The sequence below is a fragment of the Myodes glareolus genome, chromosome 18 (assembly GCF_982192425.1).
Source record: "Myodes glareolus chromosome 18, mMyoGla1.1, whole genome shotgun sequence".
Lineage (NCBI taxonomy): Eukaryota > Metazoa > Chordata > Mammalia > Rodentia > Cricetidae > Myodes > Myodes glareolus.
Window position 1 is genome coordinate 14,895,738 of NC_142043.1, and position 16,767 is coordinate 14,912,504.

At 45.6% G+C, this 16,767-nt stretch overlaps 1 protein-coding gene across 4 annotated transcripts in view; it reads right to left on the minus strand.

The window, feature by feature from the left end:
* Positions 1-289: 289 nt before the first annotated feature.
* Adgrf1 (adhesion G protein-coupled receptor F1) overlaps positions 290-16,767 on the minus strand; it is a 48,652-nt gene continuing 32,174 nt past the window's right edge. For all 4 annotated transcript variants that reach the window (XM_087897995.1, XM_087897994.1, XM_087897993.1 and 1 more), the window contains 6 exons: positions 16,030-16,218; positions 12,212-13,585; positions 9,998-10,039; positions 8,085-8,144; positions 3,051-3,117; positions 290-700 (listed from right to left, as the gene is read on the minus strand). In XM_087897995.1, coding sequence (XP_087754121.1) covers positions 627-700; positions 3,051-3,117; positions 8,085-8,144; positions 9,998-10,039; positions 12,212-13,585; positions 16,030-16,218 — 1,806 coding nt within the window. In that variant the 3' untranslated portion in view covers positions 290-626. The remainder of the gene's footprint in view (positions 701-3,050; positions 3,118-8,084; positions 8,145-9,997; positions 10,040-12,211; positions 13,586-16,029; positions 16,219-16,767) is intronic.

The window sequence follows — 16,767 nt, forward strand, 5'->3', positions numbered from 1 at the left end:
TTCTACAGACCATCTTGCTTGCCTACGGTTCAGGATGAGTCGAATTATGCACTGCACCTGGAGTGAGGCTTGGATTGTTTGCTCAGGTAGTCTAGTAAATGCATGGTGTTGTATTACTGGTGTTTCTATTTTCCCTCACAGCTGGAGAAAATGGTCAGGGGCTTTTTCGGTCACTGTCCTGTCTTCTGGATCAACAATGTGAGATACTTCTTAGCCCATTTAGTAATTAATCTCATCTCTGTTTAATTTGGGATAAAGGAGCCAGGGTTGAACCACTGGAGTCACTTGGTTTTTTGCTGTTTTTTAAAAAGGTTTATTTATTTCGTGTATGAATATTTTGCTTGCATGGATGTTTCTGCACCACATGTATGCAGTGCTCACAGAAGTCAGAAGAGGGCAGCAGATCCCCTGGAAGAGATGGTTGAGGTCCCCCAGGTGGGTGACGGAACTGAGTCCAGGTCCTCTGCAAGAACAAGTACTCGTAACCACTGGTCCATCTCTCCAGCCCCAGCGTGACCACTTTTGTCCTCAGGCTCCTAAGCCACAAAATCTCCTCTGATTCCCTGCGTGTCTTCTCCGCCAGGTGGCTCTGAAGATCTCGTCCTTGATTACGACTCCGTTGATCTTTATTCCGTTGATAGAAACTGGGTTAATGTGATCTCATTGGACGAATCTCCAGTGTGAGAAAGGGCATACGCGCCTGAGGGGGGAAAAGAAGACAAGGGACATCATTGCTGCTATTCCTGATTCTACTATAAAGGTGACAATAAGCCTACGGCCTGTCTGAAAGCCTGGATTGATTCCGGGAATGCACTTAGGAAAACTGCATCCGATGCCTGCTTGGTTGGGAGGGACAGCCCTCCACTGCTACCATAAGAGCCTGCATTTGCCTGCTCTCTAGCCCAAGAGATGAAAATACCACGGTTTTCAGTTACTGCTGGAAAATGAGATAGCATAGACTTCAATACAGTGTGCAGTCTGCAGGAAAAAGCCCTGGAAGTTGTCTGTCTGTCTCTGCCCCCGCCCACCCCACTCCCACCGAGGAGAGATGAAGTTCAAAGTGGTCTGTCCGGTCGGAGGCAGTGAAAACAGGAAGCAAGGGGCTGGCTGGGGTAGGCACTTTTTCCAACACTTGAACTGTGTCTGGAATTTAAGTACTTTTTTTTCTGTTTTTTAAAACCATTTTACTGTTTTGAGAAATTCATTCCTGCAAATAATGAATGTTGAGCAAATCCTCCCCAATCCCATCCTCCCGTTTGTCCCCATCCTCCAATTTTCCCTACCAGTGTTAAGTGCTCTGTTTGTAAATCCACTGAGCTCATTATGCACGCTCTGCATGTGCAGAGCTGTAGCGCCATCTACTGGACATGCGCAGTGTGGACATTTGAGTGAGAACGTAACCCCATAGGCCCTGGCATGTGAACACTTGGTCCCCGGTCAGTGGTGCTGTTTGGGAAGGATGAGGAGGTGTGGCCTTATAGGAGGAAGTGTGTCACTGGGTGGGATGAACTTTGAGAATTTAAGGATTCATGTCATTTCTAATTTTCTAATTTACTCTCTCTCTCTCTCTCTCTCTGCTTCCTGGTTGTGGTTTAAGACATGAGCATCCAGTTCCTGCCACCCGCTGTCTCCTCTCTACCATCATGGACTCTAACCCTCTGGACCCACAAGCCCCAAATAAACTCTTCTGTACTTTTCTTTGGTCATGATATTTTGTCACAGAAATAGAAAAGTAACAAATAGAGACAAACTTTCAATGACCACACCTTTAAGAAAAGCTGGCTCTTCAGCTAGGGATTCCCATAAACCCCTTCTCCATGGATGCTGAAAGCTGGCTGCATTGATCCTGTGTAGCTCATGTGCGTGCAGTCACAGACACTGTGGTTTTATGTGTGCAATGACCCTGCCTGTCCAGCAAACACTGTTTTGGGATAGATACCCACTACATCAGTTCTCACAATCATTCTGCCTCCTCTCCCACGATGACCCCTGAGCTTTTAGAGGAGAAGATATAATACAGATGTCCCAGTTAGAACTAAACACTCCATAGCTAGAATATAAATAGTTTTGATGAGACTCTAAATGTATTTAATAATGATGTTGTTATAATTCACTGTAAAATGGGACTGAAGCTTTTAAGTATGGCTCCAACTTAGATGGCTACAACACAATATATCTCTGCTACTTCTTCTTCCAAGAGCACAGAGACCCCTCAATGTTTACATGTCCAGTAGACATCAGTGTAGGAATTCAGGTGGAAATAGTACTTTCTCAACCTCACGAGGGGTCACGCCTCCCTCCCCCAGGTCAGTTTAGAAAATAATAGTTGTCCATCATTAAACATAAGCCCATCCTCCCAAGCCGTCTGCTCAGCAGCTGGCAGAGGCAAGGGGTTAGCTGGGGCTGGTCTAAGCATACTCCTCAACCCTAGGGTCTTGATAATCAAAGCTGCAGGTGTGTGCGTGTGTGTATTGTGTGTGTCTTGTGTGTGTATGTTGTGTGTGTGTTCTATGTGGTGTGTGGTGTGTGTTCTATGTGGTGTGTGGTGTGTGTTCTATGTGGTATGTGTGTGCTGTATGTTGTGTGTGGTATGCTTTGTGTGTGTATATTTTTTGTGTGTGTTGTGTGTGTATGTTATGTGTGTGTGTTGTGTGTTATATATAGTGTGTGTGCTGTATGTTGTATGTGGTATGTTTTGTGTGTGTATGTTTTGTGTGTGTTGTGTGTTATATGTGGTGTGTGCTGTATGTTGTGTGTAGTATAGTATGTTTTGTGTATGTATGTTTTTTGTGTGTGTTGTGTGTGTATGTTATGTGTGTGTGGTGTGTGTGGTATGTTTAGTGTGTGTATGTGTGTGTTGTGTGTGTATGTTGTATTGTGTGTACATGTCTATGAATTTCAAATTCCCAGAATTGCTTTATCAGTCCTGAGCACAACCCAGAAATATGGCCATGTGGTGCTGTCATCTTTTAATAGTTACTGTCAGATTCTCTGCATACTGAAAGTCTCTCTTCTTACCTTTTACAGTCTTTGGCTGTACTGTAACTCACCTTTGTGTTGCAATACGCTGAACGGCTTTAAGCCTTTAGACTTGGTAACTATATCCGAGGAGTTTTGCTGCACAAGAGAAAAGGAGTTTATGATGGGTAACTCGTCAGAAATCAGAAGACTTGAAGGTCATTCTGGTTTGCTTCCTCCTTTATAAGCCTTTATAATGCAGTTTGGGAACCCATGCCCTATATTCCTGCTGGCACAGTAATTTAAGGAATCACACTTAGAAGGGAAAAAAAACATTACAATCACTAGTCTTTAACGTTTTAAATATAACCGAGGGTGATGGCGCATGTCTTTAATCCCAGCACTCAGGGAGCCAGAGGCAGGTGGATCTCTTTGAGTTCGAGTCCAGCCTGGTCTACAGAGTGAGTTCCAGGACAGCCAGAGCTGCTACACAGAAAAACCCTGACTCAAAAAAAAAAAAAAGAAAGAAACAAAAACAAAAATTTTAAAGACAGCTATAGACTAAACTAAGGATAAGGTGGAGGTAGCTTTATTTTGGCTTATCAAGGGAAGATACTGCCCCTTGGTAAAACACAGGCATTTTTATACACTTATTTCAATTTTTTATTTAACCCCTTTTGTTTTTGTTTTTTGGGTTTTGTTTGGTTAGTTGTTTGGTTGGTTGTTTTTGTTTTAGGGGACAGATTTTCTCTGTTTAACAGTCTTAGCTGCCCTGGAACTCACTCTGTAGACCAGGCTGGACTCGAACTCAAAGAGATCCACCTGCCTCTGCCTCTGAGTGCTGAGAAGAAAGGTATGGCCACCACACCCGGCTTCTTTAACATCTTTTAATCTGCTCTACTGCATGACATTGGTGTTTGGTGGTGTTATTTTGGTTTGGTTTGGTTTGGTTCTTGAGGCAGGGTCCCACTGTAGCTCTGACTAGCCTGAAACTCATAGAGAGCATACTGCCTCTGCCTCTTGAGTTGTGGGGTGAGATTAAAGACATGCACTTCCACACAATCAAAGAGTAGACTCTTAATTCTGCTTTGACTATGGGTGAAAGCATGGCCTCATGGGAAACCAGAATATCTTAAAGTTACCACCAAACAGGAAGCCTGGTTATAAATCCTTTATTTATTTATTTATTTATTTCAAAACGGGGTTTCTCTGTGTCGCTTTGGAGCCTGTCCCGGAACTCGCTTTGTAGGCCAGGCTGGCCTCGAACTCACAGAGATTCACCTGCCTCTGCCCCTCCCCCACCCAAGTACTGGGATTAAAAGCATGCACCGTCACCGTATGACTACTTCGCTCTTCTTACCTGTTGCAATCCTTGGATAGGAAAATACCAAGCCAGGAAGCTATCAGTCCCAGTGACTTTACGGAAGGGTATAAAGGCTACCTAAGCATACAGGCTGGCACAGCGGTCCCGTTGGCTCTTATACACAACTTAGCCCTCAAACTGGTAAGCCCGACATCATGGTCTCTCTGGACATTGTCCATCCTTACCTTATGAGGGTGTCTTCTTCCACAGTGGTCTCTCTGTCTCTTGCCTATTCTCACCCCAGAAGACTGTGGTCCTCCACAGCGATCTCCCTTGCCCTCCTCCGTGATCATGCCCGAGAGTGCCTTGTATTATTCCTTAATCAACTCTGCCTGTCTCCAATGCTTTGTCTCCTGACCCTTGATGTCACTAACAACCTCTAATTCCATTGCATAGGCTATGGTTCTATTTTAAAGGAGATGGGACAGTCACTCATTTCTTCCTCCATCTGCCTTTTAAAGTGTAGGAAATGACCGAGTTCATTTCCAAACGAACTGTGTTTCTGTACCCTTACAGTTCCAGGAACCAGCTAGGAAGTGGCTTGGAAGGAAATATTACCCTTCTCCCAGCCACGTATATACTTCATTTGTTTGTGCCTTTGCCACCAGGACTGAAGAAGCTACTCTTGGTTGTAAACCTCGCACCGGGTACAGCTCTGCCTTACTCTTGTACAACTTAGCATTTAGTTCTGTGAGTAATCCATTGCACGTGGGTAGACAGACACTGGAGACTGTGATAATTTAGAGACCGAATCACAGGTCTGGAAGGAGGGTGCAACAGTTGGCAACACTTGCTGCTTGCTCTCCAGGAACCGGGGTTCAGTTCCTAGTGCCCACACGATGGCTTCCAAGGATTTGTATCTTCAGTACCAGGGGACCACGGCCTCGGTGAGCATCAAGCATATACACAGTGTACATACTTACATACATGTCGTCAAGACAGTCATATGCATACAATAAAAATGAATATGTTTTAAAAATTAAGACTGAGCCATTAAGCTGAAACAAAATGATTCGAGCAAAGACAAGCACTTTTAGGAAGGAGAATAGTGTTTAGATTTTCCCATTTGTTAATATTTATTCATCATTCTCTCATACTGAGAGCATTGGCTTGCTGCACACTGTTCCAAGCATTAGGAATACAGGAAGAAATCCTTTCCATTCCCGCTTTCATTCCATAGGACATGGACGCTAAGCTAAGAAGGGAGACACAAGTTCAGCAACACCCGTCTGCAAGCAGCCTCTGCAGAACACAGAGTAGATGGTCCTTGCTGAGAACATCGTTGGCTTCCTCTTCCGTCCTTTCTGCCATGTCTTTCTTATCTTATCTTATGTCCTTCTGTAGATCCCTCCCTCATCACCTCTTCTCCCTCTCTCGGTGAACTCTCAGCATCCTACCCCCACCTGGACCTGCTGCTCAGGTCCCCTCTTTCAGGCAGTCCTCGAGTCAAGAAGAGGCCACTCTTGCTGTCTTTATTTTGCTTGTCAATCTGTCTCCCTGGGTCTCCTCTTGCTCCCATTGTCTTCACTCAGTTGCTTTCCAAATCCCACGAGTTTAACGAGCCCACTGCTTTTGGTTCTGGGTTTATACTTTGCCCCTTGCTTTCTTGTATTCCTGTCTCTCACAAGCTCCTGATTTTACGCTATTGCTATTGCTCCCAATGCTGCCTACATGAGTATGGCTGTGTGTAGGGGAATAAGAGTGCAATGCTCACAGAGGCCGACAGGTGTCACTGAACTCCCTGGAGCTGGAGCCCTTTGTGAACCACCTGTGCGGGGAGGCTGGGAACTGAACCTGGGTTCTCTGCAAGACCTTAATGAGATCTTAACCACCGAGCCATTTTTTTTTCCTAGCCCCTATCTCTGCTTCACTTTCTAATAATCCATACTCTGGGTACTTGGGGTTTTTAATTTTTCATTCGAATTACCTCAGACAGAGCAAGAGACAACCACTGTGTGGGCTAGTTTTAATTATTGACGTGACGTAGCCAGGGTCACCTGGAAAGGGAATCTCAATAGTTATCTACCTTAGATTGACACAGAGGTGTGCCGGTGTGGGAAAATATTAGTGACGCATCCTGAGCTGTGCAGGAGTGACAAGGTGAGCTGAGCGCTCCTGTTCTCTCTCTCTCTCTCTCTCTCTCTCTCTCTCTCTCTCTCTCTCTCTCTCTCTTTCTCTCTCCTCCTCCTCCTCCTCCTCCTCTCCCCTCCCTTGCTCCTGACTGCAGGCTAGCTGCTTTGGGCTCCTGCCACCTTGACTGCACTGTAACAAATGACGTAGGAGAGTGAGCCAAACAAACCCTTCCTTGTTTTTTCTCTGATAGTCTATCACAGAAACCAGAAGTGGAGGAAGGACACTCATTTAACCAGATAACCAAAAATATCTAATTTTTAACCACCTGGATTGAATCAAAATAAGGAGGGGCCATGGATGCAGAAGAAACAGGCCCTCGCTCAGTGGTGATCATTGTCTAGTGAGCACCTGGCATGCCAGGGAGAAATGCTGCCAGGCATTTGAGCCTGTGCTTCTATTTTTTTCTTTTCACTTGAGGATGTTTTTCTGTATTAAGTTTTCAAGAAGGAAAACACCAGCTTCCTGCTCTGAAGGGTAGGGAGTGCCCTGCCGCATTTTATTCACTGGTAAGTATTCTTTCCTGTAACTTCCTCCTTTTCCTAAGACTACTTAAGGACATTAGTTCACACCTTCTGGTCCCGGCAATTTAAGTTCAACACATACTATTGAAATCACAGACTGGATGAACCTCTTTCAGCCACTATGATACTTTCCTCACACCTATAGCCCCCGGGGTCCAAGTCAAAGCACAGTGACCAGGATGGGCTAGGCTCCTTACATCCATAGCAGCGGTTTCTACCAGAAAATGGAGACCAAGGACTTCATCCTATGATGGCTTCCTCAGTGAACTGTGCTTTATTCTACTGTTTTGGTTGTGCGCATGTGAATACGCCACATGCGCGTGGGTGTGCACAAAGGCCAGAAGAATGTGTCAGATCTCTCGGAGCTGGAGCTGCAGATGGTTATGAGGCGCCTCCTGTGGGTGCTAGGGACCAAACTCAGAAAGAATAGCAAGGGCTCCTAACCACTGAGCTGCCTCCCCAGCCTGTTATTTTGCTTTTGTTTTCATTTCATAATGCCAAGGTGATTTTTCTCAAGGGAAACATTGAATGGCTGCTTGCTCACAGTTTCACGGGCTAGTCCATTATCGTCATATCATGTCAGGGGCGTGGCAGCAGGCTGCAAACATGCTAAGATGCTACGTGTGGCTTTTTTGAGAAGCTGCTCCCCTGTGTACCACTTTCATCTCCTAGCCCTCCCTCCCCTTTCTTCATGCCCAGGCTTAAATCTGCCTTCGCACATTTTCTCAATAAATTCCAACCCTGCTTCTTACTGCCCCGCCCTATGAGTCTTTTCTGTATTCTGTGTGAAGAATACCACCTTAAAACAGAGCTGACAGCGTCTCTGAACTCTCTGGCCACACCAGTGGCTGGGGGCAGCACAGAGCTAATCTCCAGCAGCCCTGACACAGTACCAGAAATCTCACAGGTTTCAAGCCTTCCTATGCGTTTACCCAGGCCCTCCTGGCTTTTGTAGATCTCTATCTATCCGTCAGCCCTGGCTGGGCACCATACCAAATAAAAATGCCAGAAAAATAAGGGCCTTGCACAGAAGTGAGCTAGCCACAAACAACAGAGGGGAAAACACAAAGCTGGGACTTCATGCCTCGGAGTTGAAGGTCATTCATTACCTTTGATGTTTGCTTCCAGGAACTTAATGGAGTCAACTTGTCCGACAGAAGTTGCCGCAGCTGTCAGGGCATAAAGCAAGAAAAATGACAGATGATCAGGCATCAGCGAGCTAGGAAAACAGTACCCTTTGAAGCTGGTAATTAGCAACATTGCTTCTAAGAAACACTTCTAGACCGTTAGCACAAATACACAGTAGACAGCTCTTACAACCTTGCTCCTTAGATGCGAGACAGGAATCGAACGTGAAGCAACAGTATCTAATGTAGGAATGCATGAACATCTGGCAATCGCTGCTGGGGTGAAGTCTATGCATGGAGGGAAGGGTTTCCTGACATGCATCTGGTAGGAATGCGACAATCTTTACAATCTTTAGAAAACTGCCTGTCTGTAAACAGGTGGTAATATACGGCAAATGGGTTTACAAGAAAATCTTTTCTATTTTTAGTGTTATTTATTGATTTAGGTGTAGTGGCATTTCATTTGTATTTTAATAAACAGAATTTGACTGAAGATCAGAGAGTACAACCTTATAGACCAGGCAGTGGTAACACACCTTCAATCCCAGTAGCCATACTAGTTACCATAGAAACTGAGTGTGCATGCTTTTAATCCTAATGGTGCATGTCTTTAATCCCAGCCCTAGTGAGATGGGAGGAGACAGCTCTCAGCCGAAGTCTCATTCTGAGATTCCTGGAGGCAGGATCACCATTTTCGGACTGAGGTTCAGGTAAGCAGTGGCTGTTTGCTTTGCTTTTCAGATCTTCAGGGTGAACCCCAGTTTCTCTCCCTGAGTTTTTACTAATCGTGCTTCGTTTGTGTGTATGAGTGTTTTTTGGCATGTATGTCTGTACACCATGTGTATGCCCAGTGCCTATGGAGGCCAGAAGAAACATCTGTTCCCCTGGAATGGGAGGTATAGGTGGCTGTTAAGTCGTCATATGAGTGTTGGGAGCCACACCTGGGTCCTCTGAAAGAGCAACTCCAGCCCCAATAATAAAATTTTTTGTGTTCTCACTAAAACATCAATTCCTGCCATTGCCTCTTAACGTAACTGCTTGCTGCTTAAGAGGAAAAATGGAGAGATAGAGTTCTTTACAATCTGTTTCTATTTATCTTTCACTAAGACTAATAGTCCTTTGTTGGGAATTTTGTTTAATGTGAGAAACCACTGAGCATTCAACAGCCTGGAAATGTGGATGCTGTATCCTTTCCACATATTTTAAATAAATGGGCAAAGGAAGTCAAGGCACAAAAGAGAATTAATCCCCTTAGAAAGCAGTTTGACCCTTGATCCATAGCCAGAGCATAACTTAAGTTAGAAAGAGATTTTCCTGCCTGCTTTTGGGGCAGAATCTCACTGCTCTAGCTGGTCTGTAACTCTCTGTGTGCCACAAACTGGCTTGAAACTGGCAATCCTCCTGCCTCAGACATCTGAGTTAATAGGATTATAGATATGTACTCACCACACCAGGCTTAGAAAAACAAATGTAAAAAGCCTCTCTCTCTCTCTCTCCCTTCCTCACCTCCCTCCCTCCCTCTCTCCCCCTTTCTCCCTTATTCTCCCCTCTCTCCCCTTCTCCCTCCTCCTCTCTCTTTCCCACTGCCTCCCTAGTCTCTTTCTCCCCTCCCCCTCTCTCCCCTTCCTCTCTTCCCTCCATCTCCCTCCCTCCCTTATTCTCTATCTCTCTCCTCCCCCCACTCTACTGTGATGTGTATTTGTTAATGAATCTATATGCTTCATCAGCAAGGATGGCTTATGTCCCTTGTCTCCTGGATGATTCTGCCTTTCGTGAAGTTATAGAATTTATTACCTAAGAACCCATAATGTATATGACAAAGGCCTTGGAACTGAAGGGGAGTTTTTAAATATGCCTGCAATAGTGAATGAAGGGAAAAATGAATATCCACATACCTTATTATCCAAGAGAATTCCAAAACAGAAGATGAAAAATCCCTTTAACAACCAAAGCAAAGAGTAAATCATAGGTATTATATTGTGTTTGCTTTTCCAGACAAGAAGTAATCTATATATTATAAGGCCCAAATTTATCACCCTGTTTGATAACTTATATTCTAATGTCATTTTTTTTTCTCCTTTGGAAGGTAAGGCCAAATTCTATAACCCAGGCTAGACTGGTACTTACTATGTAGCCCAGGCTGGCCTCTAAGTTGTGATTCTTCTGCCTCTACCCCCCCCCCTCCGAGTTGCAGGCATGTAAGCTCTAGGGTTATAGGCATGCACTATATGCCCAGCTTGAGCTTGTTTTCTTCTCTGCCCTCCTGCTGGGCTATAGGCTTCTGGACGGCAAGAATAGCGTGAGCTCTACGGTGCCCGGCACATCCCAAAGTGCTCACAGATGCTTTGCCATGAGTATGTTAATGTGCAAAGAATTGAATGAATGAAGGTGTAAACTCCCGTGGAACTTTATCCTCCACTATGGTGTTATTCAAAGCCCCAGTGACTGCTGTTATCTTAGTCTTTCTTTAGACCAAGCATTTAGTAAGCATTTATCACCTACGTATGATGGCACCAGCATCTCTATGCCCAGAAGGAGGAGCAAGGTCTCTATGAGAGAGAGACCTGCTCTTCAAGCATGTCTCTTAGCAAGTCTTGGCAAAAGTTTTCTTCCTCTCCTTCAGAGAACCTTTCAACTGTGCTTGCCAAACAGCTCGCCACTCCCAAGCCTGCGCTTCCTAGGGCTCTCAAGCCCTGTCACCATCCGGAGCATGCTCTCTGTGACTACATCACCGCTTGCACATTGACTGCTGTGTTGCCTGGTGCATCACCTCTAGGGGACTCTCAAAGCATTTACTGAGTCTGCGGCACTGTGTCAGCTGCTGATTTACGCTCCTAATTCTCAGAATTGTGCTATAAGCAGAACCGTGGTCCTTGCTCGGCAGCTGAGGGAACTGAGGGATGGGGAGATTAAGCACACAGTTGATATACGAGAGAAAAGAACCTGAAAGTAAGACTCGCATTTCCCTGAGTCATTGCCCCAGGTGGTCCAGCCTTACCTGCAATAAACCACGGCTGGAGACTTTCTCCAAGTGCATCAAAACCTAAGGATTATTCTTCTCATTGATTCTGAACACTCTCTGACTATGGAATATAAATGCCATCCTTAGTAGTAAGGATCAGCAAGTTTGTTTTAGGGTGTGGGGGGATAAAGACTATCTTGTAAGTCTTAGGGGCTTTGTAAGATGCATACCTTCTGTTTCAGGTCCTCTGCTATTGAGAGAAAAGAGCCATAGGCCCTATGTATGTTAATGGACATAGTTATGTTCCACGAAAGTGTCATTTACAAACTCTGGCTGTTGGTGTCGGATTGTTGGCCTCTGTTTATTAAATTCTCAGGACTTGCCTTGTATCAGTCAAGGCCAACAGGTACTTATGAGTTATTCTCTTTCTCTGCGTTGTCAGAGATTTCTATGAGAGGATGAGGACCGAGTCAACCCCAACAGAGATGAGTTATGTGAACTCTAATAGGTTTAAGCTCTGCCATGGGTTACTGGGAAAGTTCAGAATTCTGCTTTGGTACGACATGAGCTGCTGGGGAGAATGGATGGGTTTATCTTCTCTCTGTTTCCACGCACTTTGTGTTAGAGCCGAGGAGATGAGATCATCTTCATCCACCAACTCTATCTCCCTACGAATATGATAGTGTTTGATTGGAACCTCCAGCTTGCACCTGCATGGTCTGAGAAGCCTCATCTCTCTCTCTCTCTTCCTCCAAACCCTCTCACTGAATCGCCAACAAAGAACAGGCACCAAAAGCCCAGTTCCCCCATTCCTGGTGGCGGCAGTTGCTTCTCCCCTGAAGCCACCCAAGTCCCCACCTAAAGCATTCAGCTTTTGGTCATTGGGCACAAACTTAGCTTGTGGTGGACATGCCATCACCCCGCACCTGTATAACCTTCCTGCTTTAGTTCACACGTGTGACTTCTCCTGCCTCGAGATCTGGGGCTGGAAAACTCACCCAGGAGTTGATTTGCTCAAATAAACCCGTTCTTTTTCCTTTTCAATTCGGCTTGATCTGGCTTGCTGCATAAGCAGAGAACCCTATTATTGGGTTACAGAAAGCCTATTATGCAAGAGTGCATAATACAACATTCTTATTGTTCTTACCTGGAAAGCATTAAGTAAAGCAAAAAGAATGTGCCAAGCCAGGTTCTGGCTGTCCACCATTGTTCCTATCCCGAAGCCCCAGGTGAGCCCTAGCAGCGGGGTCAGAACGAGGAGGCTCTTTCCCATGCGGATGGCGATGACCTTGTCGTCCCGACTCAGTCTGTCTCCAACCGCTGGCCTCCAGAGTTTCCTCAGGACCAGCAGCACCACAGCCAAGTTCACAGCCACAATAGTCAACGCAGGAACAACGAACGCCAAGAGAGGTTTGCTCTCGTCCGACCAGTTGAGCCAACACACGTTGTTCCTTCGGTAGCTGTTGCTAGGCTGGGTGACTGCAACGGTGATGATGGATATAAGGAGAGGGCACCCATAGCCCAGGCAGAACCCTATAGCCATCATGGTGGGCATAGCTAGGTGATGGAACACGAAGACGAGGCGGTAAGCCAGCAGGATGCCGAGCGCAAGCATCCAGAAGAACAAAGCGAGGTAGAAGAGGTGGGTGAAGAAGACCGCGGCTACACAGATGCCAGACGCGCTGGCGGCGGGGTCCACGCTGGCAGCAACGAGAAACCAGACATCAGCGATGAAGAGGGACAGGGCGGTGTTCACCAGGCAAACGTGGCGTGTGTAGGAGGTTGGGCTTTTCTTGGTTTGCTTCCAAAACAGAACCTCGATGAGCAGGCATAAGATTAGACTCGCAATGGAGATGCCCAGTCCTATGTACGTGATCCATTTCACCACGGGGACCACCGAGGAGGGCACAAGGGGCGACATGAGCATGGAGAAGGCCGTCAGGTGCGTACACCGGCACAGGACTGTGTCTACAGCGTCGGTAACGAGCTGGCAGCCGGCGTCGCTCCACTGCAAGTGACTAAAATCCCAAAACACACAGTGAGGCTGGCTCAGGTTTCCCTTGATCTTGGAAAGGTTCAGGAAAATTTCACTGATGGCATAGTTTTGGATCAGAGTGGATATCACGGGCCCGTTGATCTGTACACTTCCTTTGTGGGTAATGGGTAGAATGCTCCCAAGGGTCAAGGAGGCCATGCTGATAATAGCCTTTGGATGGGGTCTCTGGAATTGGTCTGGTTTGATAAGCACGTGACCTTGGATGGGCTGAGGGGCATTTTGCTGTCTCATTTCCATCTGATAGTTGTAACCTTGTGTGCTTTGGATCTGGGTCACTGGAATCCCTTTCCAGTCGATGAATGGTCGAGAAAAATGAAGAGGCAGATCACTGGGAGGTACCAGAATGCTGGTGATTTCCAGAGCCTCCAGCAGCTGGGAGCTGGTGCTCCTGTCTTCTTGGGATAAAATCGTCCAGCTAGCTATGGAGGCCGAATCCAGGATGTGATCGGCTATGTTGATGACATTCTGAAACATGAGAGTCTAAGTCAGTTTAGGTCTCCTGAGACTGGAGAGCTGAGAGTGGACGGTTGCTCTTATTAAGGGGAAATAATCGTAGAATTGGTGAGCTGAGGATCACAGTAAAACTCTTAATTCTTATTACTGCAGCTCCATCACTCAATACAGTAGAAGTGCTTGGGTAAAGAAACTCAGGTCAAAGTGGTAAGATACCACCTCAGTGGGCAGGGGGTCTGTCGGCTGTCAATCCTGGTGACCTGTGTTCAATTCCCAAACCCGCAGGATTAAAGGAGAGCACAAACTTCCACAGATAGTCCTCTGGTCTCCATACACACACTATGGTGTATGCCCCGCCCCACAAACACCACAAATAAAATGACTTTTTTAAGTTGGGTCCAGAGTGGTTACCCAAGTACTCTGCACTCACAGTAGGACTTTTCTTTAGCATGGAGGAACAGGCATTGTACACAATGTGGGTTCCTTTATCTTTATCCCTAAGATGGAGGGAGAACGGGTAAACATGCTACATGGGGAGAGGAGATGGCTGAGGGTGAACATACTTCATGGGGAGAGACGATCGCCCTGGTGAACGTGTTACATGCGGAGAGATGACCACCCTGGTGAACATGCTACATGGGGAAAAATGCTTGCACTGGTGAACATACTACATGGGGAGAGATGCCTGCCCTGGTAAATATGCTACTTAGGGAGACATGACTTCCCTGGTGAACACGCTACATGGGGAGAGATGCCTGCCCTGGTGAACATGCTACATGGGGACACATGACTGCCCTGGTAAATATGCTACTTAGGGAGACATGACTTCCCTGGTGAACACGCTACATGGAGAGACATGATGGCCCTGGTGAACATGCTACAGCACAAAAACAGGCACGTGACTTCCAACAGCTCCCCCACTTTGCTGCTTTCATTAACGTTAGAATATGCTTTTGTTTTATCACATCTACTTTATTTTATTACTATCCGTGAGAGCCCTGCTCTTTTCTGATGAGAGACCAAAACAGGGAAAATCCAGACAGGAGAAGAGGTGGGAGGAACTGGTTGGAGCAGAGGAGGAAAGGGGCTGCAATCAAGACACAGTGTATGAAAACATCTATTTTCAATCAAAAAAAAAAAAAAAGAAAGAAAAAATGGGAAAGGTTTGTAAATTCACGATATAGATGCTCAGATTTTAATTCATGGGTTTTTGGTGTTGTTTACTGCTTCAGCATATCAACAGCAAGCTTCAAAACCAGCTCAGTGTTGAATTGTTGGCTGGGGAGATGACTCAGACCCCGAGAGCCCTTACTCATATTCGGCCTCAAATCCACAGTCCTCCTGCGTCAGCCTCTCAAGTGCTGGAATTACAGTTCTGTGCCACCAGGCACTGCTATTCTCCTTTTCTCCTTTTCTATTTTGTTTTTACTGAAAATTTTTTATAAAACATTCTGTTGCCTTTCCCCTCCCAGTTTCCCCCACCTCCACTTCCACCCAAATTCACACCCTTTTTTCTCTCTCTCATCAGAAAACAAACAAGCATCTAAATAATAACAATAAGATAAAGTAAGATCAAATAAAAACAAATAATTCAGACTAAGACAAAACAAACAAAAAACAAAGAAAAAGCATAAGAAACATATAAGGACGTAGGTGTACACACATTCGCGCGTGCACACAGAAATCTCAGAAAAATGCAAAACGGGAGACCATAACATATACTCCACGAACCTGTAAGCATACGGGGCTCACACTTAAGTGTGGTTTGTATCCCCAGTGAGACTCTATTGAACAAAACAAATTAACTGCACAGCCATTCTTATGGTGACCAAATATTATCATGTATAGTTTAAATATCTAAACTAAAGCAGCCAAGAGAAAGAAGTTCTGAAATTATACACTGCTAAGGTCAGAATTCACAGTCACAGGGAAAAACTATAGATTACATACATCAAGGACTGGGGGTGTAGCAAGCATTGGGCCCTAGGTTCAATCCCTACTATGGGATCTGGGGAGGGAAGAATTGAAATATTAATGCCCATGTTCAACAGTGCAGAAGTTTACCCTGTCCGCTAAGCCTGAACCTTCCCAAGCAGCCTGTTCATGGGCAGATCTGAATTGAGTCTATTGATCCGGAGTTCATTGTATACTGTGGAAATGCCAAAGAAACTCACATGGGGACTGCTCCATGGCTTCCCTATTGTTCTTGAGTTTCCCCATCATCCATCATCCAGGCTTTTAATACGCTTCCTACAAGACGTACCATTTGAAATGCGACCTCCCACCTGGGTGTAGTAAAATAGGCCTACAGTCCAAGCACTAGGAAGGTGAAACCAGGATGCTTTTCAGGAGTACAAGGCTAGCGAGGCCTGTGTATTGCGTGTCAGGCCAGCCAAAGCTACATTGTAAGACCTGTCCTCAAAGTACGCTAAATAAATAGTGTAGAAATGTCGTACCTGCAGGGTCAGATTAGACACTGTTAAAGAGTTCTCCAGCGACAGGGATGACACGCTCCTCAGGAGCGACACCACAGAAGCCAGATTCCCAGCCGTGGTGGACGGGCTTTGCTGAACGATGGCAGAAAGGTTTTGCACCAGAGATGACACGTCTGCCTCTGTGACATTGCCTGACATCATACTGAAATTCTTAAAAAGAAGAAAGAAAGATTATGCTCTAGGAGGGAAACCCAGAAATGCTTGTCCAGCGTTAGACTTAAATGGGACATCTTGGCTGCAGAACAGCGCAGTGTATCGGCAGGTAACTCTACAGGAGCGGCAACAAAAATAGCTGTGGTTCAGGGATTCCTATATTCTAGATCTAGGGCCAAATACTTAATAACGCTTAGTAGGAATGTGGTGATTGAGCCTCTTAAATACTCTTTAGAGGAAGTAGTGTCATTGATATTTTAGTGCTAAGGAAGCTGGATCATGAAAAATTTCTTTGAAAAACATTTTCAAATACATCACCATCTCAGTTATAGGAAGATGGATAATGACTGAGATTTTGGTGACTTGGCAAGGAGTACTCAGCTAAAAGTGGTACTGCCAGTACCGAGCTCTGCCAGGGCCCAATCTGTGCTTCCTGTAAAGAGTGAGCAGAGAGATGGGCACATGTGCCAATATGACTACTGGATTTGGTCCATCCCCACTGCGTTGCTGGGTTTAGAGTGTCACCTCTTCCTTTCAGGCCCATCT